Source organism: Bos indicus x Bos taurus, chromosome 11 (genome assembly GCF_003369695.1).
Source record: "Bos indicus x Bos taurus breed Angus x Brahman F1 hybrid chromosome 11, Bos_hybrid_MaternalHap_v2.0, whole genome shotgun sequence".
Taxonomy (NCBI): domain Eukaryota; kingdom Metazoa; phylum Chordata; class Mammalia; order Artiodactyla; family Bovidae; genus Bos; species Bos indicus x Bos taurus.
Window position 1 is genome coordinate 46,926,816 of NC_040086.1, and position 25,552 is coordinate 46,952,367.

The 25,552-nt window shown below is 42.0% G+C and overlaps 1 gene segment (V, D, J or C); it reads left to right on the forward strand.

Moving 5' to 3' along the window:
* The window catches only part of LOC113901279, a 71,602-nt gene that overhangs the window by 42,738 nt on the left and 3,312 nt on the right, over window positions 1-25,552 (forward strand). The window contains 1 exon segment of the V gene segment in view: window positions 23,835-23,870. Within this exon segment, the coding sequence occupies window positions 23,835-23,870 (36 nt within the window).

Below are 25,552 nucleotides of genomic sequence, written 5' to 3' on the forward strand. Positions count from 1 at the left end.
TTGGTCCCTAAGAAAGGCCTCAGATAAAACACTTCAGGTGAGAACTTTAAGTCTGACATAAAAGATCAGCTCTAGTCTTGCTTTGACTTATCATGACTCATCAGATGAACTCTCATAATGAAGTTCTGCTCAGCTCCTGGGGCTCCTCCTGCTCTGGGTCTCAGGTGAGGATGGAGTGGGGATGAGAAAGAGGATAGGGGGTGAGTTCTGGGGCCACCACTGCCCTCCATGTCTGTTTTGTCCAGGAGTTGGAGGCATATGTTTTATCCTTTGGGAAGAGATATGTGATGTTTAGGTCTATGAGTCTGAGGAACATTCTAGAAAGAAAAAGGACCTATCCTCTGGTGAAGACTGTGACACAGAAAGAGGGGGATGTTGTAGGTGACTTGCAGAGAGCCCTCGGTGCATCACAAATCTTATGCTCTTTTTCAAAATTGAATATATTGGGATAGAAACCAAAATCACAAAATGTTGCTTAACTTGAAATAAATAACAGAAGGAGAGAATATGGCCATGAGAAAACAGAAAAATCAGGCATGTAAAGATAATATTTCCATAAACAGAGTGGCTTCCCTTGTGGCGCTAGTGGTAAAGAATCTACCTGTCAATGCAGGAGATATAAAAGACATGGGTTTGATCCCTGGGTTGGGAAGATCCCCCAGAGAAGAGAATGGCAACCCACTCCAATATTCTTGCCTGGGAAATCCCACGGACATAGGAGCCTGGCAGGGTCATAAGGAGTCAGACATGACTGAGCAACTAACATACTTTTTTCCCCACCAACTCAGATAATAAAGACATTTACAAAACCTTCCCTGAGCTCCCTTTAAACTAGAATATTTATCAGTGAATTTTTCTTATAGCCAATAACAGGTGCAGTTACTTAGGAAAGATGACCCACTTCATTCATACGTCTCAGGGCTCAGGAATCCAGTCCAGTGATCTGCAGGTGGGGAGCTCCCGCTGAGGGATGGCTTATCTCAGTTATCACCCAAGGAGAAACTCTCACTTTTCATCAGAAAGAACCTCCGTTTGGACCTGTCATGACACAATCCTATGTCTGTCTCTAATCTTGGCCAAAGCAACGTGGACTTGTACTATTTGGGCTGACAAAGTCTATAGATCAAAGTCTAAAAAACACGTGGTGGTGGAGAAGACGCTTGAGAGTCCCTTGCTGCTGCTGCTGCTAAGTCGCTTCAGTCGTGTCCGACTCTGTGCGACCCCAGAGACGGCAACCCACCAGGCTCCCCCGTCCTTGGGATTCTCCAGACAAGAATACTGGAGTGAATTGCCATTTCCTTCTCCAATGCATGAAAGTGAAAAGTGAAAGTGAAGTCACTCAGTCATGTCTGACTCTTAGTGACCCCACGGACTACAGCCTACCAGGCTCCTCCATCCATGGGATTTTCCAGGCAAGAGTACTGGAGTGGGGTGCCATTGCTTTCGGAAAATCAAACCATTCAATCCTAAGGGAAATCAACCCTGAATATTCACTGGAAGGACTGAAGCTGCAGCTCCAATATTTTGGCCACCTGATGTGAAGAGCTGACTCATTGGAAAAGACCCTGATGCTAGGAAAGATTGAAGGCAAAAAGAGAAGAGGACAGCAGAGGATGAGATGGTTAGATAGCATCACCAACTCAATGGACATGAGTTTGAGTAAACTCCGGGAGATAGTGGAGGACAGGGAAGCCTGGCATGCTTCAGTCTGTGGGGTTGCAAAGAGCCAGACACGACTGAGCAACTAAACAACAATGACTACAAAATATGTAACCATATCACACTGTCCACCCCACAAATTCTAACTCCACAATAACACACTCAAATGATTCTACCAACAACACTATCTGATAACATGTAGGAAGCAGAGGTTCTTTTTTAGAATTAAGGATATTATGTTCTCTGTGTACAGGCTCTTTAAGAAAATTTCAAAGCCTTTTTCTGACAAAGAAATAATTTTTATAAGCATTTACTTGTTCTGTGTATTTCAAGGCAACAGATGGTAAAATAAAACACCAATCAGAATTTAAAACTTTATGTTAATTTCACAGAAAATAGCAATACTATATGAAATTCAAGCTAAAGAATACTTTGTAAAAGTAGCCTTTTAAAGAGTTGATTTGGGACTTCTCTGGTGGTACAGTGGATAAAAATATGCCTGCCAAAACAAGGGACATGGGCATGGGTTTGATCCCTGGTCCTGGAAGATTCCATAGGGCCCAGGACAGCTAAGCCCATGAGCCACAACTCCTGAAGCCCGTGTGCCTAGATCCTGTGCTCCTCAACAAGAGAAGCCACCACAATGAGAAACTCACGCACTGCAATGAAGAGCATCCCCCACCCATAGCAACTAGAGAAAGCCCACATGCACCAACAAAGATCCAACACAACCAAAAATTAATTAAAAAAAAAAAGAATTGATTTACAACAGAAGAAAATACAGCCTTATTTCCACTCTTATTTTTTCACTATAGAAGTTTCCGTATTAGGTAATGAGTGATTAGGTTCCCAGGCCTGCCATAACCAAGTATCACAAACATAGAGACCTAAAACAATACAAATTTATTCCCTCATAGCTCCAGAGGCAGAAAGTTTAAAATTAATACCCCTGAGGGGTTCTGATCCAGCACTGTTTTCTACAGTGACCATATTTTCTTTTCACTTTTTTAAAAATTGGAGTATAATTGCTTTACAATATTGTGTTTGTTTCTGCTGTACAATGAAGTAAGTCAGTTATAAGTTCAGTTGCTCAGTCGTGTCCAACTCTTTGAGACCCCACAGACTGCAGCACACTGGGCTTCCCTGTCCATCACCAATTCGTGGAGCTTGCTCAAATTCATATCCGTAGAGTCAGTGATGCCATCCAACCATCTCATCCTCTGTCATCCCTTTCTCCTCCCACCTTCAATCTTTCCCAGCATCAGGGTCTTTTCCAATGATCAGCTATATAAATACATATATACCCTCCCTCGTCGACCACCCTCCCCTCCATCCGATATCCCACCCCTCTAGGTCATCACAGAACATTGAGCTGGGCTCCCTGTGCTATACAACAACTCCCCACTAGCTGTTTTACACATGGTGGTGTATATATGTCAATGCTACTCTCAGTTCATCCCATACTCCCCTTCCCTGGCCCTGTGTCCACATGTCCCTACTCTACATCTGTGTCTCTATTCCTGTCCTGCAAATAGGTTCACCAGTACTGTTTTTCTAGATTCCATATACATGCATTGACATATGACATTTGTCTTTTTCTTTCTGACTTACTTCACTGTATGACAGACTCTAGGCCCATCCACATACAGTGATCATCTTTGACGAAAGCCCAGGAAAATGTCAGTCATAGGTACAGAACACTGAGACATTAAAAGAGTAGATTTGTTCTCATTATAACATACAGAATTTCCTTTTAAACTGTAGATTCAAGACTATGGCCAACCAAATACATGATGAGAAAAAGTTGATATGAAAAGAATTTATAACCATTCAGAAAAAAGATAATATATGAAAATATTCCTTGTTCATTCTCTCCTACTATTCCAAGGAAATTTTTCTCTTAAGAAATCCTTTGATTAATCTGGTATATTTATTCAAAATGTGATAGTCACCAGTCTATAACAACTGGTTCCCAAGTATTTCACATTCACTGCCTGAGGCACGAAATTCTGTTTTCTTGTCTTTTGCCTTAAATAGGGACTATAAGCTTTTTAGTTAGAAGAACGAGATTTTTCTAGCCGGATAAATTTCTTTTGACCCAAGTCACTTGAATGCTTTGTAAACTTTAATTCACTAGGTACTGGAGAAAGACAGTTTCTAATACTTGGCTCTAAAATTCTTAAACAGTTAACCAGGTGATAGAACATGACAGATTACTCAAGGTAACTAAAGTCCATGATGTTTTGGGGAGAAAACTTGAAGATCAATACTAATGGGGATGAAAGCTGTTTCCTTCTATCAATTAGCTAGGAGAAAACCAAGCAAGATGCCCATTCACCTCCCAAAGACTGATTTGCACATACATCTCCACATTGTCAGGGTCTCTAATGCTTTCTTAGAGAGGCAAGACATCTACACTGGGTAAAGTAGGCATCCTTAAGCCAGTGCCCCTTAGGTTTTTAGATCACAGTCACACATATATATACGGGCTTCCCTGGTGGCTCAGATGGTAAAGAATCTGCCTGCAACGCGGGAGACCTGGGTTCTATCCCTGGGTTGGGAAGATCCCCTGGAGTAGGGCATGACAACCCACTCCAGTATTCTTGCCTGGAGAATCCCCATGGACAGAGGAGCCTGGCGGGCTACAGTCCATGGGGTTGCACAGAGTCAGACACAACTGAGCAAACAAGCACAGCACAGCACACACATATACACAACATAGGTATAATACATATTTTAAAAACCCACAAAACAGACTTACCATAAGACCATATCACATATTCGTTTTCCATTCTATTCTATTTTATTCCATTATTCTAGCTATTGTCATTAAACTATCTGGTCATGACACTCTGAATATGGGGTCCCCAAACCCCAGGCAATGGAATGCTACCAGTCCAAGGCCTGATAGGAATTGGGCCACACAGCAGGAGGCGAGGAGGGATGGGCAAGTGAGCAAAGCCTCATCTATGTTTACAACTGCTCCTCATTGCTCACCTTACTGCCTGAGGTCCATCTCCTGTCAGATCAGCGCGGCATTAGATTCTCATAAGAGCGCAAACCCTACTGCACTCGAGTCATCCCCAAACTATTCCCCCTCCCCCCGTCCGTGGAAAAATTTTCTTCCATGAAACCAGTCCCTAGTGGCAAAAAGGTTGTGGACTGCTGCTCTAAATTAAATGATTTCTTGGCCCGTGAACAGATAAAATCCTCCATTTTAAAATACGGCCCTAGGGAATAGGTTTCTAAGCATGACATGTTACAAAGGCCCTGCATTAAAAAGCCTGAAGAAACTACTGGAACAAACTCAAAAATCACAGCAGGACTTTCTCCTTATTGTAAATCATGAGGCCAGTGTTAGAGAAATGCAGAAAAGATTAAAAAGGATCTATCAAGTTAGAACCAATATTTCACACCCATCTCGAGAGCTTGATAGCTCATATAATACACAATAGGTTCAAATTAAAATTTAAGTCTTAGAGTTATAAAAATATAACTATTTTTCTTTCTAAATTTTTACAAAAAGACCTTCCTATTGTAATTAGATTTTAGACCCTCAGTACAGATAAGTACCACAAAATGTAGAGATGATTTTATCTTACAAATACCAGAGAGAAAACCCTTGGGACTGAATGTGGATCCATGATGTGAGCACCCAGGAGGCCCTGAGCCCCACAGCAGCACTGGCTCTGCAGCTGTAAGGATAAAACTGCTTAACCCCTCATGATTTGCATGCTTTCTCCAGAGTCCATTTCTGCTCTTCAGAAGCCTCATAAATAGTGATTTTGAGGCAAGTGATTTTCAGGCAAGTGAATCTAAGTGATTCTGGGCAAGAAAAAAGAAGCTCAGGCAGGACCTGGATGAAACATGGGTGTCCTGACTCAACTCTCCTGCTTTCTGTTCTTCTGGCTCCCAGGTGAGAAGGGGAATGCGGGGGATACACCCTGGAGATGATGGGAATTCTTCCCTGCTAACTGGGAAATCCTGCCCAGGGTTTCTGTGGATCTCTGACCCCCAATCCCTTCTTAGAGACCCCAGTGCAGTTAAACTCTGCTGGGAGGCAAGAGGCATGGGATTTGTCAACCATGGTGACTTTGTGCTTTGCTTCCTTCTCAGCTGCCAGTGGGGAGGCTGTGCTCTACCAGACTCCAGCCTACATCGCTGCATCTCTAGGAGAGAGCATCTCCATCACTTGCAGAGCCAATCAAAGCATTAGTGATTACTTAAGCTGGTATAAGCAGAAACCTGGCCAGGCTCCTATGATTCTCATCTATGATGCTGATAATCGTTATAATGGTGTCCCAGAGAGGTTCACTGCGACTCAATCTGAGACAGAATTTGTTTTCACAATCAGCCAAGTAGAGGCTGATGATGCTGCCATGTATTACTGCCAGCAGGATTATGCACTTCCTCCCACGGTGTTACAGCCCCAAACATGAACAATCCTCCCAGGCCAGTTATGTGCTGAGGGTTGGTGGTTACAGCAGCTGCACTGTGCTGTGTGCTCTGTTCAGAGCTGCAGGGTTTACTTTGAGGAAGGGTTTGCAGGGTGAAAGGATAATCCTTGCGAGGGACTTCAGTCCTTTGAAAGCTTCCTTTCTGGACAACACAAAACCCTCCAACCTCTATTTAATTTATTCTAAAAAGAGATTTCCATTTCAGGCCTGCAGAGGAGTTTGTCCACAACACGGTCTTTTCACGGTGTGTAAAAAGTTTATTGTTATTACCTTTTATTGAGGTGTAGTTGTGTAATATGTGTTTCCAGTGCACAACATAGATTCACAATTTTTTAAAGTTATATTCATTTATGTGAAAGTCTCTCAGTCGTGTCTGATTCCTTGTGACCCCATGAACTGTAGCCCGCCAGGCTCCTCTGTCCATGAAATTCTCCAGGCAAGAATACGGGAGTGGGCTGCCATGCCCTTCTCCATGGGTCTTCCAGACACAGAGATTGAACCTGAGTCTCCTGCTTTGCAGGCAGATTCTTTACAGTCTGAACCACCAGGGAAGTTCCACATTCATTTATAGTTATTATAAAATATTGGCTATTTTTCCTGTGTTGCACAATATATCCTTATAACTTACTTTGTTAAGTTTTTATTTTGGATTGGGGAATAACCAGTTAACAATGTTGTGACAGTTTCAGGTGAACAGCGAAGAAACTCAGCCATACATATACATGTATCCATTCTCCCCCAAACTCCCCTCCCATCCAGGCTGCCACATAACATTAAGCAGAGTTCCATCATGGCACAGTCTTTGAATCTCTTCTCTGAAAAGCACTCTGAGAAGTATTTTTAAAGACAGAAAACTGGGACGACCCAGAGGGATGGTATGGGGAGGGAGGAGGGAGGAGGGTTCAGGATGGGGAACACATGTATACCCGTGGCAGATTCATTTTGATATTTGGCAAAACTAATACAATTATGTAAAGTTTAAAAATAAAATAAAATTAATTATAAATTAAAAAAAAAATAAAGACAGAAAACTAGACCAACAAAAAGAACCCATATTCAAGGAATATGACTATTTCTACTACTATTACTATTACAAATTCAAGGAAATATGCCTATTTATACTACTGATATTTTTACTAATACTACTACTACTAAAAATAATATACACAAACAATAACTACATGGCCAATTGCCATTTAAGAAGTCTTCAGTCAGTTCAGTCGCTCAGTTGTGTCTGACTCTTTGCAACCCCAAGGACTGCAGCAAGCCAGGCCTCCCTGTCTATCACCAACTCCTGGAGTTTACTCAGACTCATGTCCTTTGAGTTGGTGATGCCATCCAACCATCTCATCCTCTGTCGTCCCCTTCTCTTCCCGCCTTCAATCTTTCCCAGCATCAGGGTCTTTTCCAATGAGTCAGCTCTTCACATCAGGTGGCCAAAGTATTTGAGTTTCAGCTTCAGCATCAGTTTTTCCATTGAATATTCAGTACTGATTTCCTTTAGGATGGACTTGTTGGATCTCCTTGCAGTCCAAGGGACTCTCAAGAGTCTTCTCCAATACCACAGTTAAAAACCATCAATTCTTTGGTGCTCAGGTTTCTTTATAGTCCAACTCTCACATCTATACATGACTATTGGAAAAACCATAGCTTTGACTAGACCAACTTTGTGGGCGAAGTAATGTCTCTGCTTTTTAATATGCTATCTAGGTTGATCATGGCTTTTTTTCCAAGGAGCAAGTGTCTTAATTTCATGGCTGCAGTCACCATCTGCAGTGATTTTGTACTGATCCAAGAAAATAAAGTCTGTCACTGTTTCCACTGTTTCCCCATCTATTTCCCCATCTAGATGCCATGATCTTCATTTTTTGAATGTTGAGTTTTAAGCCAACTTTTTCACTCTCCTCTTTCACTTTCATCAAGAGGCTCTTTAGTTCTTCTTTGCTTTCTGCCATAAGGATGGTGTCATCTGCATGTCTGAGGTTATTGATATTTCTCCCAGCAATCTTGATTCCAGCTTGTGCTTCATCCAGCCTGGCATTTCTCATGATGCACTCTGCATATAAGTTAAATAAGCAGGGTGACAATATACAGCCTTAACATACTTCTTTCCCTATTTGGAACCAGTCTGTTGTTACATGTCTAGTTCTAACTGTTGCCTCCAGACCTGCATACAGATTTCTCAAGAGGCAGTTCAGATGGTCTGTTATTCCCATCTCTTGAATTTTCCACAGTTTGTGGTGATCCACACAGTCAAAGGCTTGGGCATAGTCAATAAAGCAGAAATAAAAGATTTTCTAGAACTCTCTTATTTTTTTGATGATCCAACGAATTTTGGCAATTGACCTCTGGTTCCTTTGCCTTTTGTAAATCCAGCTTGAACTTCTGGAAGTTCCTGGTTCATGTACTGTTGAAGCCTGCTTGGAGAATTTTGAGCATTACTTTGCTAGCATGTGAGATGAGTACATTTGTGCAGTAGTTTGAGCATTCTTTGGCATTGCCTTTCTTTGGGACTGGAATGAAAACTGACCTTTTCCAGTCTTGTGACCACTGCTGAGTTTTCCAAATTTGTTGGCATATTTAGTGCAGCACTTTCACAGCATCATCTTTTAGGATTTGAAATAGCTCAACTGGAATTCCATCACTGCCACTAGCTTTGTTCAGAGTGATGCTTCCTAAGGCCCACTTGGCTTTGCATTCCAGGATGTCTGGCTCTAGGTGAGTGATCATACCATCATGATTATTTGGGTCATGAAGATCTCTTTTGTATATTTCTTCTTTGTATTCTTGCCACCTCTTCTTAATATCTTCTGCTTCTGTTAGGTCCATACCATTTCTGTCCTTTATTGAGCCTATCTTTGCATGAAATGTTCCCTTGGTATCTCTAATTTTCTTGAAGAGATCTCTAGTCTTTTCCATTCTATTGTTTTTCTCTGTTTCTTTGCTTTGATCACTGAGAAAGTGTTTCTTATCTCTCCTTGCTATTCTTAGGAACTCTGCATTCAAATGGGTGTATCTTTCCTTTTCTCCATCAGGAAGCTCCCATAAGCCTCTTATCTTTCTCCAACAGAGGGCAGACAGACTGAAAATCACAATCACAGAAAACTAACTAATCTGATCACATGGACCACAGCCTTGGAACTCAATGAAACTATGAGCCATGCCGTGAAGGGCCACCCAAGACAGACAGGTCATGGTGGTGAGTTCTGACAAAACATGGTCCACTGTAGAAGGGAATGGCAAACCACTTCAGTATTCTTGCCTTGAGAACCCCATGAACAGTATGAAAAGGCAAAAAGATAGGACACGGAAAGATGAACTCCCCAGGTTGGTAGGCACCCAATATGCTGCTGGAGATCAGTGGAGAAATAACTCCAGAAAGACTGATGAGACGAACCAAAGCAAAAACAATACCCAGTTGTGGATATAACTGGTGGTGGAAGTAAAGTCCAATGCTGTAAAGAGCAATATTGCATAGGAACCTGGAATGTTATGTCCATGAATCAAGGCAAATTGGAAGTGGTCAAACAAGAGATGGCAAGAGTGAACGTCAACATTTTAGGAATCAGCGAGCTAAAATGGACTGGAATGGGTGAATTTAATTCAGATGACCATTATATCTACTACTGTGGGCAAGAATCCCTTAGAAGAAATGGCGTACCCATGACGGTCAGCAAGAGTCCGAAATGCAGTACTTGGATGCAATCTCAAAAACAACAGAATGATCTCTGTTCATTTCCAAGGCAAACCATTCAGTATCACAGTAATGCAAGTCTATGCCCCGACCAGTAATGCTGAAGAAGCTGAAGTTGAACGGTTCTATAAAGACCTACAAAACCTTCTAAAACTAACAACCACAAAAGATGTTCTTTTCATTATAGGGGACAGGAATGCAAAAGTAGGAAGTCAAGAAATACCTGAAATAGCAGGCAAATTTGGCCTTAGAATACAGAATGAAGCAGGGTAATAGAGTTTTGCCAAGAGAATGCACTGGTCATAGCAAACACCCTCTTCCAACAACACAAGAGAAAACTCTACACATGGACATCACAGAATGGTCAATATCAAAATCAGATCAGTTGTATTCCTTGCAGCCAAAGATGGAGAACCTCTATGCTTCTGCTGCTGCTGCTAAGTCGCTTCAGTCGTGTCCAACTCTGTGCGACCCCATAGACGGCAGCCCACCAGGCTCCCCGATCCCTGGGATTCTCCAGGCAAGAACACTGGAGTGAGTTGCCATTTTCTGGAGAACCTTATACAGTCAGCAAAAACAAGACTGGGAGCTGACTGTGGCTCAGATCATGAACTCCTTATTGCCAAATTCAGACTTAAATTGAAGAAAGTAGGGAAAATCACTAGACCATTCAGTCAGTTCAGTTCAGTCACTCAGTCGTGTCTGACTCTTTGCGACCCCATGAAGTGCAGCACACCAGACCTCTCTGTCCATCACCAACTCCCAGAGTTCACTCAAACTCATGTCCATTGAGTCAGTGATACCATCCAGCCATCTCATCCTCTGTTGTCCCCTTCTCCTCCTCCCCGCAATCCCTCCCAGCATCAGGGTCTTTTCCAATGAGTAAACTCTTCGCATGGGGTGGCCAAAGTATTGGAGTTTCAGCTTTAGCATCAGTCCTTCCAATGAACACCCAGGACTGATCTCCTTTAGGATGGACTTGTTGGATCTCCTTGCAGTCCAAGGGACTCTCAAGAGTCTTCTCCAACACCACAGTTCAAAAGCATCCAGAGACCATTCAGGTATGACCTAAATCAAATCCCTTACAATTATACAATGGAAGTGACAAGTAGATTCAAGGAATTAGATCTGATAGACAGAGTGCTTGAAGAACTATGGATGGAGGTTTATGACACTGTACAGGAGGCAGGGATCAACACCATCTCCAAGAGAAAAAAAGCAAAAAGTTTGTCTGATGAGGCCTTACAAATAGCTGTGAAAAGAAGAGAAGCAAAATACAAAGGAGAAAGGGAAAGATATACCTATTTGAATACAGAGTTCCAAAGAATAGCAAGGAGAGATAAGAAAGCCTTCCTCAGTGATCAATGAAGTCTTAGAGATTTACTAAGTGTTGAATGTTGTAGCAAGGGCTTATTCACCTATAGCAATTATCTCATAATAACCCCCCTAATGATGAACAATCATTAGTGCTTAGAGCTACTTAGAAGTACTTAGAGCTTAAGTTACTCAAGGTACTAGTGGTTGTAAAGGAAGAAGATGGGGAAAAAAAAAAAAGCCTGTTAATCTGGCTCCAGGAGACCTTCCTGACCCAGAGATCAAACCCACATCTCCTGAAGCTCTTACATGGCAGGCGTATTCTTTACCACTGTGCCACTGGGGAAGCCCACAGTTTCTGCTGGTACCAGGCAAACTAGGTTTTCTGGTTGAAGTATAGAAGATTCTGGCTGGACCTGTAGATGATGATGACCTTCCTCTCCTGCAGACACAGCCAAGGAACTTCGAGACTGGGTCATCATGACGTCCCCAGAGACACCTGCAATCATGATGGAATGGCGATTATACATTGCATCATTCATATATTAAAGCATATATATATAAAATGTAGGGTTTGCTCCTTATCATAACTAATTACACCATTTAAGTAAAATGATTTACTCATTTTGCATGGTAAAATCATCTTTTAATTTTATAAAGATACTTCTTCCCTAAATCTCTCACCCGAGACCCAGAAGGCCAGAAAGATAAGGAGTTATGGCTGTGGCATTATCTTGCTGCTTCTCACTCTTCTGACGCACTCAGGCCCAATCTTCAGGAAACCCCTTTAATAGAGCCCTGAGCATCCTGCCTAGAGCTCCAGGAGCCTAGGCAAAGCATCAGAGCATGGCATCAAAAGTACATATGCAGTGAGCTGTGAAGACAAATAATGCACTATGAAAAGGAGACAAAAATATCATATGACTACTCCAGGAAATGTATGGTCTATGAGAGGCTTGGCAACCAAATTAAAACTGTGATTCCTCAATACCATTCAGCAAAAATTCCTAAATGTAAAATTTTCTTGCTATCAGCTGTACTTTTTCAAGCCAACTGAAGAAAGCCTAAAAACTAATTTATGTGCTCAGTCTCTCAGTCGTGTCCAACTCTTCGCAACCTCATGGACTGTAGCCCACCAGGCTCCTCTGTCCATGGAGTTTCCCAGGCAAGATTCTAAGATGCCCTATCATATTATGGACTCCATATTCCACACGGGTCTTCCACCTTCATCTTCCTATGTGACTGCTTCCTCATCACACTTGGGTTCTAATGTCTTAAATCCAAGACTCTCTTAGGATCTTGAAAAGATTTTGTGATAGGATGGTGCAATATGAAGTTTAAGGAACATAGTATTAATAGGTGCAAGGGTATAAATGGGCATTTGGTCTAGGGAAGACCTCAGCTTCTAAATAAGAAGACCTTGGGGAAAGACAGGAGAGAAAGCATGAGGAATAATATGTAGAATTCAGGGAACATCTAGCATAAATATGTGTAATCTGTTCAGTCGCTCAGTCATGTCCATTGCTTTGTGACCTCATGGACTGCAGTACACCAGGCTTTCCTGTCCATAGGTCAACCCCCGGACCTTGCTCAAACTCATGTCCATCGAGTCGGTGATGCCATCCAACCATCTCATCCTCTGTCATCCCCTTCTCCTCCTTTGTTCAATCTTTCCCAGCATCAGGGTCTTTTCAAATGAGTCAGTTCTTTACATCAGGTAGCCAAAGGAATGGCATTTCAGCTTTAGCATCAGTCCTTCTAATAAATATTCAGGACTGATTTCCTTTAGGATTGACTGGCTTGATCTTCTTGCAGTCCAAGGGACTCTCAAGAGTCTTCTCCAACACCACAGTTCAAAAGTATCAATTCTTCAGTGCTCAGCTTTCTTTATAGTCCAACTCTCACATCCATACATGACTACTGGAAAAACCATAGCTTTGACTAGGTGGACCTTTGTCAGCAAAGTAATATCTCTGCTTTTTAATATGCTGTCTAGATTGGTCATAGCTTTCTTCCAAGGAGCAAGTGTTTTTTAATTTCATGACTGCAGCCATGATCTGCAGTGATTTTGGAGCCCAAGAAAATAAAGTCTGTCACTGTTTCCATTGTTTCCCCATCTATTTCCCCATCTGTTTCCCCATCTAGATGCCATGATCTTCGTTTTTTGAATGTTGAGTTTTAAGCCAACTTTTTCACTCTCCTCTTTCACTTTCATCAAGAGGCTTTTTAGTTCCTCTTCACTTTCTGCCATAAGGGTGGTGTCATCTGCATATCTGAGGTTATTGATATTTCTCCTGGCAAACTTGATTCCAGCTTGTGCTTCATCCAGCCTGGCATTTCACATGATGTACTCTGCATAGAAGTAATATACTGTCTTGACATACTCCTTTCCCAGTATGGAACCAGTCTGTTGATCCATGTCTGGTTCTAACTGTTGCTTATTGACCTGCATACAAATTTCTCAGGATGCAGGTAAAGGTGGTCTTGTATTCCCATCTCTTTAAGAATTTTCCACAGTTTGTTGTGATCCACACAGTCAAAGTAAGAGCACACAGAATTAGGAAGATGGCTGATATTTCTCAGATGTGCAGATAGAAAATTTCTTATCTTGGCTGGTCTTGATGGAGATAATGGGACAGACTATACATAAATGCTTAGCTGGAGATGAAAGGTTAGTGATGACAGATACCCAATGTCTAGTGCTTTGTTTACAAATCATGACTGTGTGCATTTTTATTGCTCTTCTACTTCATAGCATTTCTTGCTGGTACTGCTAATAATTTATCTTACTAAGAGCATCAGAGGATCAAAGAGAAGGCCCCACTGGCCTCCATCATGTACATAGGTTCTCATTTGAAGAAAGTTATAAAATTTTTGAAGTTTTCGGTGTGTGCCATACCTGAAAGACTCTGCCTTAGTTGGAGAGATAGCAAGAAAAGCAAGTTTTCAACTCCAAAGGGAGCAAAATCAAACATTCTAATCATAGCATGGTAGGCTGATTGTGTCCTATGGCCTGCATGAAGAAACATGTTCTCTGCAGGCTAATTTGTGTTGCTCTGGTCTAACGTGGGATGCTGGGAACTCATTGCTTCTGTGCGGTTACTGAGCTCAACCAGCCCTGCAGCCTCGACCAGCCCTGCCCTTCCCCTGCTGATTTGCATGTCCCCAGAGCTCAGCCCACTACCCCAGACACTTCCTTATAGTCTGATCACAGCCTGGGCAGGAGTCCTTCCCGGTTAGAATGCACAGTGAACATGAGGGCCCCTGGGCAGCTCCTTGGTCTCCTGCTGCTCTGGCTCCCAGGAAAGGAGGGAGAACACTGGGGATTTGTGCAGCCCAGTGTGGTCAGTACTACCTGGCCCTTCAGGGAAGTCCTCTTATAACTTGGTTAATCCTGTGGATATATGTTTTTATGTTTCCAATCTCGGGTGCCAGGTGTGACATCCAGGTAACCCAGTCTCCATCCTCTTTGTCTGCATCTCTAGGAGACAGAGTCTCCATCACTTGCCAGGCCAGTCAGAGCATTGACACTAAATTAGCCTGGTATCAACAGAAACCAGGGAAAGCTCCTAAGCTCCTCATCTATGCAGTACCCAGGTCGCCTTCCTGGTTCCCTTCCCAGTTCAGTGGCAGTGGATTTGGGGCAGATTTCACCCTCACCATCAGCAGTCTGAAGGCTGATGATATTGCAACTTACTACTGTCAGCAGGATCACGGTTTACCTCCCACAGTGTCACACACACGAACACAGACCACCCAAGGAAGCAGATGGGTGAAGCTGGGCCGCCCCAGCTACTCCTCCTAGTTCCTCCATCTATTGGAAACAATGCACAAATACTCTCGGATGCACCCCCACTTTGAAAGTCACTGGAAGGTTTTGGCAGAAGGGGCAGGAGTCTCCTCAGTACACCCTAACCCTCTTTCTTCCTCCACAGCACCAGCAGCACAGACATGGCCAAGTCACTCCTGATTTAACATAAACAGAGATGATTTGCCCTGAGGAGCCTGATTTGGGCTTCCCACGTGGCTCAGCAGTAAAGAATCCTCCTGCCAATGAAGGAGATGTGGGTTTGATCCCTGGGTTGGGAAGATCCCCTGGAGGAGGAAATGGCTACCCACTCCAGTATTCTCGCCTGGAGAATCCCGTGGACTGAGGAGCCTGGCAGGCTACATGGGGTCACAGAAGAGTAAGACACGACTGAGCTGCTGAGCAGGCACGCACGCACACACACAAGGGTTCATGCAGCAAAAAGAAGTCACTCTAGATAGTTCAAACAGAACTTTAAAGCAAAAAATTAGGGTCTAAAGTACAATATTCACATGCTTGGGGATATGCTAATAAAGGAAGTGGATGCCAGAAATGGAAAATTCCCACATGGTTTCCCCAAAGCCAGAGCACCTCTGCTATTGGAGATACAGACTGCCTAACCGTGTGGTCCTCAGACTTGGGTAGGAAACCTAGGGGGAAGGATGTTGATGCTCCTACCTGCCTGGAGCACCTCACTAGGTGATCCTATGGTTCTCACTCTGTCCATATATTATCCTGCAGAAAGGCTCAGTGGTGAGGAACCGACCTGCCAGTGCAGGAGCTGCAAGAGACGTGAGTTTGATCCATGCGTTGGGAAGATCGCCTGGAGAAGGAAATGGCAACCCACTCCAGTATTCTTGCCCACAAAATTCCATGGGCAGAGGAGCCTGGTGAGCTACAGTCCATGGGGTCTCAAAGAGTCGGACACCACTGAGCATGCATGCGCATATATAACCCATGGATAATATTGAAGACTTCTCTTTGGGTTTCCAAATATTAGGGAAGTCCCCTCACTGGACAACCCTACATCTGGTCCCATCACTTCATGGCAAATAGATGGGGAAACAATGGAAACAGTGACAGACTTCATTTCTTGGGCCCTAAAATCACTGCAGATGATGACTGAAGCCATGAAATTAAAAGATGCTCCTTGGAAGAAAAGCTATGACAGATCTAGACAGCATATTATAAAACAGAGACATTAATTTGCTGACAAAGGTCCGTCCAGCAAAGCTATGGTTTTTCCAGTAGTCATGTATGGATATGAGATTGGACCATATAGAAGGCTGAGCACTGAAGAATTGATACTTTTGAACTGTGATTTGGAGAAGACTCTTGAGAGTCCCAAGGAGATCAAACCAGTCAATCCTAAAGGAAATCAACCCTGAATATTCATTGGAAAGACTCATGCTGAAGCTGAAGCTCCAATACTTTGGCCACCTGATGTGAAGAACTAACTCATTTGAAAAGACCTTGATGCTGGGAAAGATTGAGGGCAGGAGGAGAAGGGGACGATAGAGGATGAGATGGTTGGATGGCATCACTGATCCAATGGACATGAGTTTGAACAAGCTCCAGAAGATGGTGAAGGACAGGGAAGCCTGGCATGCAGTGCACGGGGTCACAAAGAGTTGGACATGACTGAGCAACTGAACAGCAACATGGGAGTAAGAGCCAAGAACAAGCCTAGTTTAACCCCACTTAGAAACCAAAGGAGCCAATTTAAGAAAAATCAAGTTTAAGAAGAGGGATTAAACTCACACATTCAATCACAATATTTCCCCTTAAGAATCCATGCTCCCAATGCAGGGGACCTGGGTTCCATCCCTGGTCAAGAAACTAGATCCCACATGCCACAACTAAAGATCCCTCATGCTGCAACTAAAGATCTGGTAGGCTGCAATGAAGATTTTGTGTGCCTTGACTAAGACCCAGAACAGTCAAATAAATAAGTAAATTTTAAATAAATAAATACAAAAAATTTTTTAAACCTTAATTGCAAAAATGATTTTTTAAAGAAATAAACCCAAAGCAAATTCCCTGGCAGTCCAGTGGTTAGGACTCCACATTCTCATTGCCAAGGGCCCCAGGGTCAATCCTTGATCAAGGAACTGAAATCCACAAGTTTTGTGGTATAATCAGAAAAAAGAAACAAAGAAACCCACAACAGAAAGAACAGGGCAGAGACAGCAGCAGCAAAATATTAGGTTGTGTGGTAAGCAGCTTAACTGACCCCTGGAGCTGAACAGAATTGCGGGTGGGGCGGCAGAATTGGAAAGTAGAGTGAGATTGAAATCCTTTTGAAATGGAATCAGGACGTACATATCAAGGGAAGGAGGCAATGCAGGTCAGTGGACAGAAAAGATCCAGAGCCCAGGTTCTTAGTCAAAATGAGCAAAACTGGGAAGAGGAGGAAGTGGGGAGTGGTCAGAGGGGTGGGAGGGGCCTCTCACTGAGTAGTCCTGAGTCAGCAGAAAGCAGGGTAGAGTGTTCATGAAGGATTTGAAGATTTTGACAACAAAGGCAAAAATGTGAGGAACTGTTAGGTAAGTAGAATAGGGAAAAGGAGTCCAAAATGGCGGTGGCTAAAAGACAAGGAAGGGAAAAGCCCGCGAAAATAGAACAAAGGAAGGTCAAAGGAAGGTCTGAGGACCAGAGTGAAGACTTCAGGTAGAACAAACAGCACTCTTGGCTAAGCCCAATTTGCATAGGGCAGGCCCAGGTGGAGGAAAAAACATATAAAAGGAGGAGCCAAAGCACTTTCTTGCTCTCTTTCTCTCCCACATGCGTGCGCTCTTTCTCTCTCCCTCGCTCACTCTCTCTCTCTGTCCCCGCACTCTCCTCCACACTCTTCTCTTCGAGTCTTTGGGTTGGCATGCCCTCACGCTTTGAGGATGGATTCTCCTGCTATCTTCTAAATAAAATAGAGCTGTAACACTGATTTGCCTAAGAGCTATAACACGGTTTGTCCAAGACCTGAGAGCTGTGACGCACTGAGGGCTTTAATGTCTGTCGCTCCAAATCTTTGTTGTGACGAGACAAAGAACCAAGGAACATACACTCGCGTGACAGAACCAAGCCTGAATTCAGGGACTCCATGGCTGCACGCAGAGCTGGCTCAATCACAGTAGTTGTCTGCAATGGGTTTCTGTGCAGCAGGGTGAGGGGGACACAGGGTTACATGCCAAGTAGACAGACAAGGGGCTAGGGAACTCCAGGGTAGAGCTTGAAAGATTCATCACTAGTGTAAAACCAACTGGAAACCACAACATTCAATATATAAATCTCATTGTCAGAGCTTCTCCAAGGGTTCATAAGCCCTGGTATGTTGCTACTGTTTTATCTTTCACTCTAGAAAGTGAAAAAAAAAAAAAAACACCTGCAGCCTTCATGTCTTCGTGGAAACAAGATATGTGTGTTTGTGTGCATGTTCAGGCACTCAGTGGTGTCTGACTCTTTGCAACTATATGGGCTGTAGCCTGCCAGTCTCCTCGTCCATTGAATTTCCCAAGCAAGAATACTGGAGTGGGTTGTCATTTCCTCTTTCAGGGGATCTTCCTGCCCCAGAGACTGAACCTGAGTCTCTTGCATCTCCTGCACCAACAGTCGGATCTTTTACCGCTAGCGCCACCTGGAAAGCCCCAGAAACAAGATGAGCGTCTACATTTTCCAGAGCGGGACCAGACTTTCGGGTCAGGAGTACAGCTTATGTGCTTGTACATGGTTGGGCAAAGGACTGCTTCTCTCAGCATGTCTTTCTTCAGAAATGGATGGAAATAGACACAGCCCCAAAGCAGCAAAGAAGCAGCGATCTCCAGGTCTCAAGTGACCTCTGTCTTCCTCCTTCTGGCCAAATGCAGGCCATCCTTGCCCCTTGGGGATTCAAGTCAGATGTCTATTTGTGGCACTCTAGCCTGGAGAACAGCAATTGATCAGGTTCTGATCACCACTGAATGTAGCTCAAGAATTTCCTCCTCATTTTTTGAATTATCAGCTTAAGTCAAGTACAAAGGACAGACAGTATGATCTTAAGGAGGAAGGAATCAAGCTGAAGCCAAAAGAACCACACCTACTTTGGACTTTACTGTGAATGATGCTGCTGCTCTGGCTGCTGCTGCTAAGTTGCATCAGTCGTGTCCGACTCTGTGCGACCCCATAGACGGCAGCCCACCAGGCTCCCCCGTCCCTGGGATTCTCCAAGCAAGAACACTGGAGTGGGTTGCCATTTCCTTCTCCAATGCATGAAAGTGAAAAGGGAAAGTGAAGTTGGTCAGTCATGTCCGACTCTAGCGACCCCATGGACTACAGCCTACCAGGCTCCTCCGTCCATGGGATTTTCCAGGCAAAAGTACTGGAGTGGGGTGCCATTGCCTTCTCCGATTGTGAATGATGAGCTGGAAAAAATTTTGAACCACAGACTTCTGGATGGATTATCAGATGCAAACATTCAGGAGCCAGGTAGGGAATCCCTCAGTCCTCAAACTCTGCAAAATTGTGTCACTGTGTCTCTGACATGTTGGGTGGTTTTCTGTATGGTACTGATGGGAGACAGACCTTTCAAATAGGCTGGTTACTTGTGTCAAACTAAAAAAAAAAAAAAAAGGTGTTTCTTGAAATGCTAGACCTGAGAACACTGATTAGAAAGCTTCTCAACAGTTTTCAGGATGACTTATCTACATGTATTTTGTCTTTCTCTCTTTCATGTTTTCTTTCTCTCCCTAGGACAGAAGAGCCTGGTGGGCTACAGTCTATGGGGCTGCAAAGAGTCAAACACGACTGAGCAGCTGAGCACACACACACACCATGAGCAGTTGAGAATTTATTCTAAGAATCTGACTTTGTTGGCAGCCACATGGAAAGCAGCTTTAGTGATGAGTTTTTTGGAATGCTCCCCTAAATTTTCTGTTTCCATCACTCATGCATAAATCTAAGAACCCCTCAGACCAGTTTATTGACTCTATTTTTCCTTAGTAAATCAATCTTATCAAGGCCCATCCTGGACACTCTGTAGAATGGTAGGTCTTCACAAATGCTTCTAAGACATCCTTTGCCTTCAAATAATAAACCACATACACATTAAGGTTCTCAGCCACTTTTCAGTGATCCATGTGATGTTACAGCAAACATCACAACCATTCCTATTGATCCTACTGTGTGTAGTCAAAAAAACTAGCTTTTGCACAACAGTTCTTATAATAAGAATCTTTTATTAGCAGCAAATTCTGCTTTTAATAGTCATTTACTTACATGCTTCACTTTCAATCTCCTATTTACTCACTTAGGAATATACATTTTTCAGCCCCCACATCACACCCATATGTCCTACATTGGTAAAACAATATCTCCTATACAGAACAGGAAAACTCCTACCTTTTTTGCACTCTTAATTTAAATATTATTAAAACAGTATTTGAATGACAAAGAAAAATTAAACATGTATATATCATTTAAAAATTATATTTACAATTGCTCATGACTATGGAGAATTCTACTTGATGATATCAAGCTATCAAAATTGGTACAGCCTTAGTGTTTCTATGGGAATATATTCCCATAATTTTTAAAAACCAAATAATCTACAATAGTACAGTAGAAAGAGAAGACATTGCTCCCCTTTCTTCCACAACAACACACCACTGTAATCAATTTTAGGAGACAATTACTGAGCACAGTTGATTGTATTTCCTTCTGCAATTAGCCTCTATTCATATCCATACATATTCAATTAAAATGGGATCATAGTATCATACAATATATACCATTCAGCCTATATCTTCTGTATCACCTTCTACGTGACTATGCAGAAACCTACTTTATCCCCTTAGTGGCTGTTTTGTGCTCCATTGCAAAGCTCTGTCATAATTAGTTTATGATGAAGATGTCAGTTCTTTTCTCTTCTTTTACCTTTTTTTCTGATTGGAGGATAACTGCTTTACAACATTGTGTTAGTTACTATACGCTATAAGTGAATCAGCTACAAGTATACATATATTCACTCCCTCTTGGGCCTCCCTTTCCCCCCACCATCCCACACCTCTAGGTCATCCTTAAGCACTGAACTGAGCTCCCGGTGCTATACAGCAGTCTCCCACTAGCTCTTAATATTTATTTTACACACAATATACGTCAGTGCTCCTCTCTCAATTCATCCCATCCTCTCCTTCCCCTGCTGCATCCACAAGTTCATTCTCTATGTCTACATCTCTATTCCTCCTTGCAAATAGGTTTATCAGTACCGTTTTTCTACATTTCATATATATGCACTAATATATGGTATTTTTCTCTTTCTGACTTACTTCACTCTGTATTACATACTCTAGGTTCATCCACATCACTCCAAATAACCCAATTTCGTTCCTTTTTATGGATGAGTAATATTCCACTGTATATGCCTAACACAACTTCTCTTTTTTTACTTTTTAAACCACATTTCATGTGTAGTCTTGTATATAGTATTGAACCTACTTCAGAATTACTATTACAATTTCTTTTGTAAAACTTACTATTACCATAGTCAGTATTAATCCTTGGTCCTTTATAATTTATCGGCTCTGATCTAGTCTTGATTTTTCAACTATTTATGGTTTGTTTTTGTCTCTTGTTTTGTTGTTTTCATTCATTCTGCAAATGTTTGTTGAGCATTTACCAAGTGAAGATACTAGACTGGACCTTCCAAATATAAGGCAATGAAACATCAAACAGCTTACAATCCAGTAGGGCAGAAAGAATCTAACTGCAGATAAGAGCAACTAGGTGTTACAGGCTCAGTGACCTGCCTCTGTACTCTACAACATTGAGTTGTTTGCTGGGAGATAATCCAACAGAAAGTCTCTCTTAAATTGAGTCTTGAAAGACAATTAGTTGTTCACAAGTAAGGCAGGTGAACAAAAGTGTTTCCAAGAAGAGGGGGAGCTTTGTAGAAGCTGGAGGTCTCAGGAGAACAGTAAGGACTTTAGTATGCTGAAGTGGGAATGGAAAGTTAAAAGGGAAACAGGACCAGAATAAGTAGAGATGGGCTCACAGCAAAATGAGGTCTTCGGGGCCCTTGATGGGGTTACTATGGAAACATCAAGGCATGCCACAATTCTCTAGCAGCTCCAAAGACAGCATACACCTGGTTCAGCTCATTGTGGCATGGTGGGTACCCCTCCAGCTCTACCTGTCCTATGACAACAGACAACTAACCAAGAAAAGTCTACTTTTCTACTCTTTTGATCTTTGTTTTTGTTTCATGGGCCATCTACAGCTTCACTCCAAAATATATTTCAAAATAAGACATGGGCCTTGGTTTGATATATTAATACATTTAGTCTTTTTTTAAAACAACATGGTGGCAAAAGAGAGTTTCAAATAGAAAAAAACATTATTTCAGTATTATTAACTGAGAAAAGCTAAGAAGTTTCATAATAACATTGAATGAGGTTTGTCATGTGCAAGCCCCGCCCCTCCCCTCACCCCAGGAGAAGGTATAAAGAAGTACAGTTTTTAAAATGATATTATTTACAAAACAGAAATAGACATAGAAAACAAATTTATGGTTACCACAGGGGAAAGACGGGGGAGAGATAAATTAGGAGTTTGGGATTAACAGATACATGATATTAAAGAGATAAACAACAAGGCCCTACTGTATATAGCACAGGGAAATACATTCAGTCAGTTCAGTTCAGTTTAGTCTCTCAGTCGTGTCCAGCTCTTTGCGACTCCATGGACTGCAGCACACCAGGCCTCCCTGTCCATCACCAACTCCCAGAGTTTTCTCAAACTCATGTCCATTGAGTCGGTGATGCCATCCAACCATCTCATCCTCTGTTGTCCCCTTCTCCTCCTGCCCTCAATCTTTCCCAGCATCAGGGTCTTTTCCAATGAGTCAGCTCTTTGCATCAGATGGACAAAGTATTGGAGTTTCAGCTTCAACATCAGTCCTTCCAATGAACATTCAGGATTGATCTCTTTTAGGATGGACTGGTTTGATCTCCTTGCAGTCAAAGGGATTCTCAAGAGTCTTCTCCAACACCACAGTTCAAAAGCATTGGTTCTTCAGCACTCAGTTTTCTTTATAGTCCAACTCTCACATCCATACATGACTACTGGAATACCTTATAATAATGTATAATGGAAAAGAATGTTAAAAAGAATATATATGTGTGTGTATATAGCTGAATCACTTTGATGTCTCTAACACAACACTGTAAATCAACTAAGCTTCAACTGTCTAAAAGTACAGGGTTTTATAAAATGAGTTTATCTTTCTTTCTAATTTATATTCAACCTGCTTTCCAGTAAATAAGTAGCAGTCCAGAGGTGGGAGATTGCTAACGTATGGGACCATTTATTTAGGCCATCGACATAAATAAATCATCTAAGGATTTTAGAATTCACCTAAGAATGACAAACATTCTCTATCAGAAAAGCCCCAGGGCCTCCACACCTGCTTGAGATGGGAGTTAAGCTTCAGCGGCTTGACCCGAGGCTCTGTTCCCCTTTAGTGAGAAGGGTTTTTATACAGCGAGATAACTAACGTACAGCTATCATTGTGATGGACGTTAGGTCAAGGAACCAAGCTGGAAGTCAAACGTGAGTAAAATCCAAACTTTCCTTTCTGAGTTGTCTGTGTCTTATGATCCCTGTGTCTCTGAAATGATCCATACATTCATTGACTCTATGAAACCAGACTCTGCCATTCTCCAGGGCAAAGCTATAATCCATCCGTAATCAAACAGGAGAACTGATTGCACATTTTCTATGAAGAACCAGTCTCTGGGTGAGAATAACTTGTCTGAGTGATAGTTTCAGAAATGTATTGGGGAGCAAAGGGTCTGTTCTGAAACAGCTTTGCTCAGTGGTCAGGAAGGGAAAGGGTTTTTGTATAGGAACAAGGTTAAGAGGAACTGTTGTGTAAATACTTTCGGCCAAGGAACCAAGGTAGAGATCAAAAGTAAGTATTGTTTTCAGCTAATCCTTTGCTGTTTCTGTCTAATTGGTTTACTTTTTGTTCCTTTTTGCCTGTTTTCATTAATTCAGTGTCAGGGCTAAAACAAATTTCATTCCCAGGTTAGGTACAGAGGAGGGGAAGGGAAATTCTTCCATAGGAGGCTAGCTGATGGTAAATTTAAGATTAATTTTAACGTAATTGGGGAAGGGGGCTTGATGCCCCTTCAGGGTAGGTATTTGTACAAGCAGAAATTAGGGGGAATCACTGTGGTTCACTTTCGGGCCAAGGACCAGAGTGGAGATCAAATGTGAGTAAACTTTTGTTCAATTGTTTGTACTGGAGACTTCTGTCCTGTTGTATCAGTTGTGCGGGTTTGTGATATTTTGGTTACATGAGCCATGCCTGGTGTCCCCAAAAGTAAAAGACAAAAAATCAGAAGATAGTCAATTTTTAAGCTGAACAAACAGCCACATCGTTGAATTTGTAAGGAGAGCAGGGTTTGTGGAGAGAAAGGCAGAGAAATGACTGGATTTTTCTGTGGACTGGGCTCTTTCCTGTGATTGGCTTCAGAAGGAGGTTTTTGTTAAGGGGGATATGTCAGGGACTTCGCTGTGAATTACGTTCGGCGGCGGGACCAAGGTGGAAATCAATCGTAAGTGCACTTTTCAACTCCTTTTTCCTATAGAGCTGTGAAATTTGGGGGGTTTAATGCTTGGGATATGAGTTGAGGTCAGTTTTGAAGAGAATGGGGTTCTTCTGAAAAATCAGATGAGTCGGGGGCTGGAAATCAGTTTGTCTCAAGAAAGAGCAAAAAGCTAGTTAGTTAATGTGGCACCTAAATGACCAGATTTTCTCTGTATCTGACCATTGAAAGAGATTAGCAGCAAAAAGTGTTTTTTGTTGAGAGGAAAGTAAGTTAAATCTGTGGATCATCTTTGGCCAAGGGACACGTCTGGAGATTAGACGTAAATAATTTTTCTCTATTACCTTCTGAAATGTGGGTCTAAATGCCAGTATGGACTTTTAGAGGCTTAAGTATGAGTTTTGTAGAGATGGGTAAATGAGACTATTTCAGAGTTATTGTCAGTTTGAAAAGTTAAACTCAGCTCCAAAACTGGATTTGTAGACAAAAAAGATTAATTTAATCTAAACCAAATGACTCAAAGGGGGAAAAAATAAGTGTCGATGAAAAAGGACACTTTTCCAAAGATAAAGATGTTTAGCTTTTAAAAATCATAACAGAGACTTAAATTTTTTACATCTTAAGATTTGTAGAATGTCCCTGGGATAGGATATTAAAATTTTTTCAAATATCTCCATAACAAGGAATCTTTGCAGCTCTAAAGAGCCAAAGTGAATTAATTTTCATTGAGATTTGCCAAATATTGTACTGATTTTTGCTAGATGTACAAAACAGAAAAGTAGAGAAATGTGTCTGATAAATTATTTTATACCAATAAAAATTAATGGAATGCACTAAAAAATCAGTAAGACATTAGAAAAATATACTTGTCTATGTTAAAGTTTCTGCTTGATTGAGAATCAGCAGCTGTGTTATTTTTAGAGTCTAAAATGAATGAAAAACTGTCAATATTCAGAAATGCTATAGGGGTTCTATACCTTGACAGATGACTCTAAAAAAAAAGCCAAATTTCTGTATTAGACTGTACTGGAAATGTATAAAT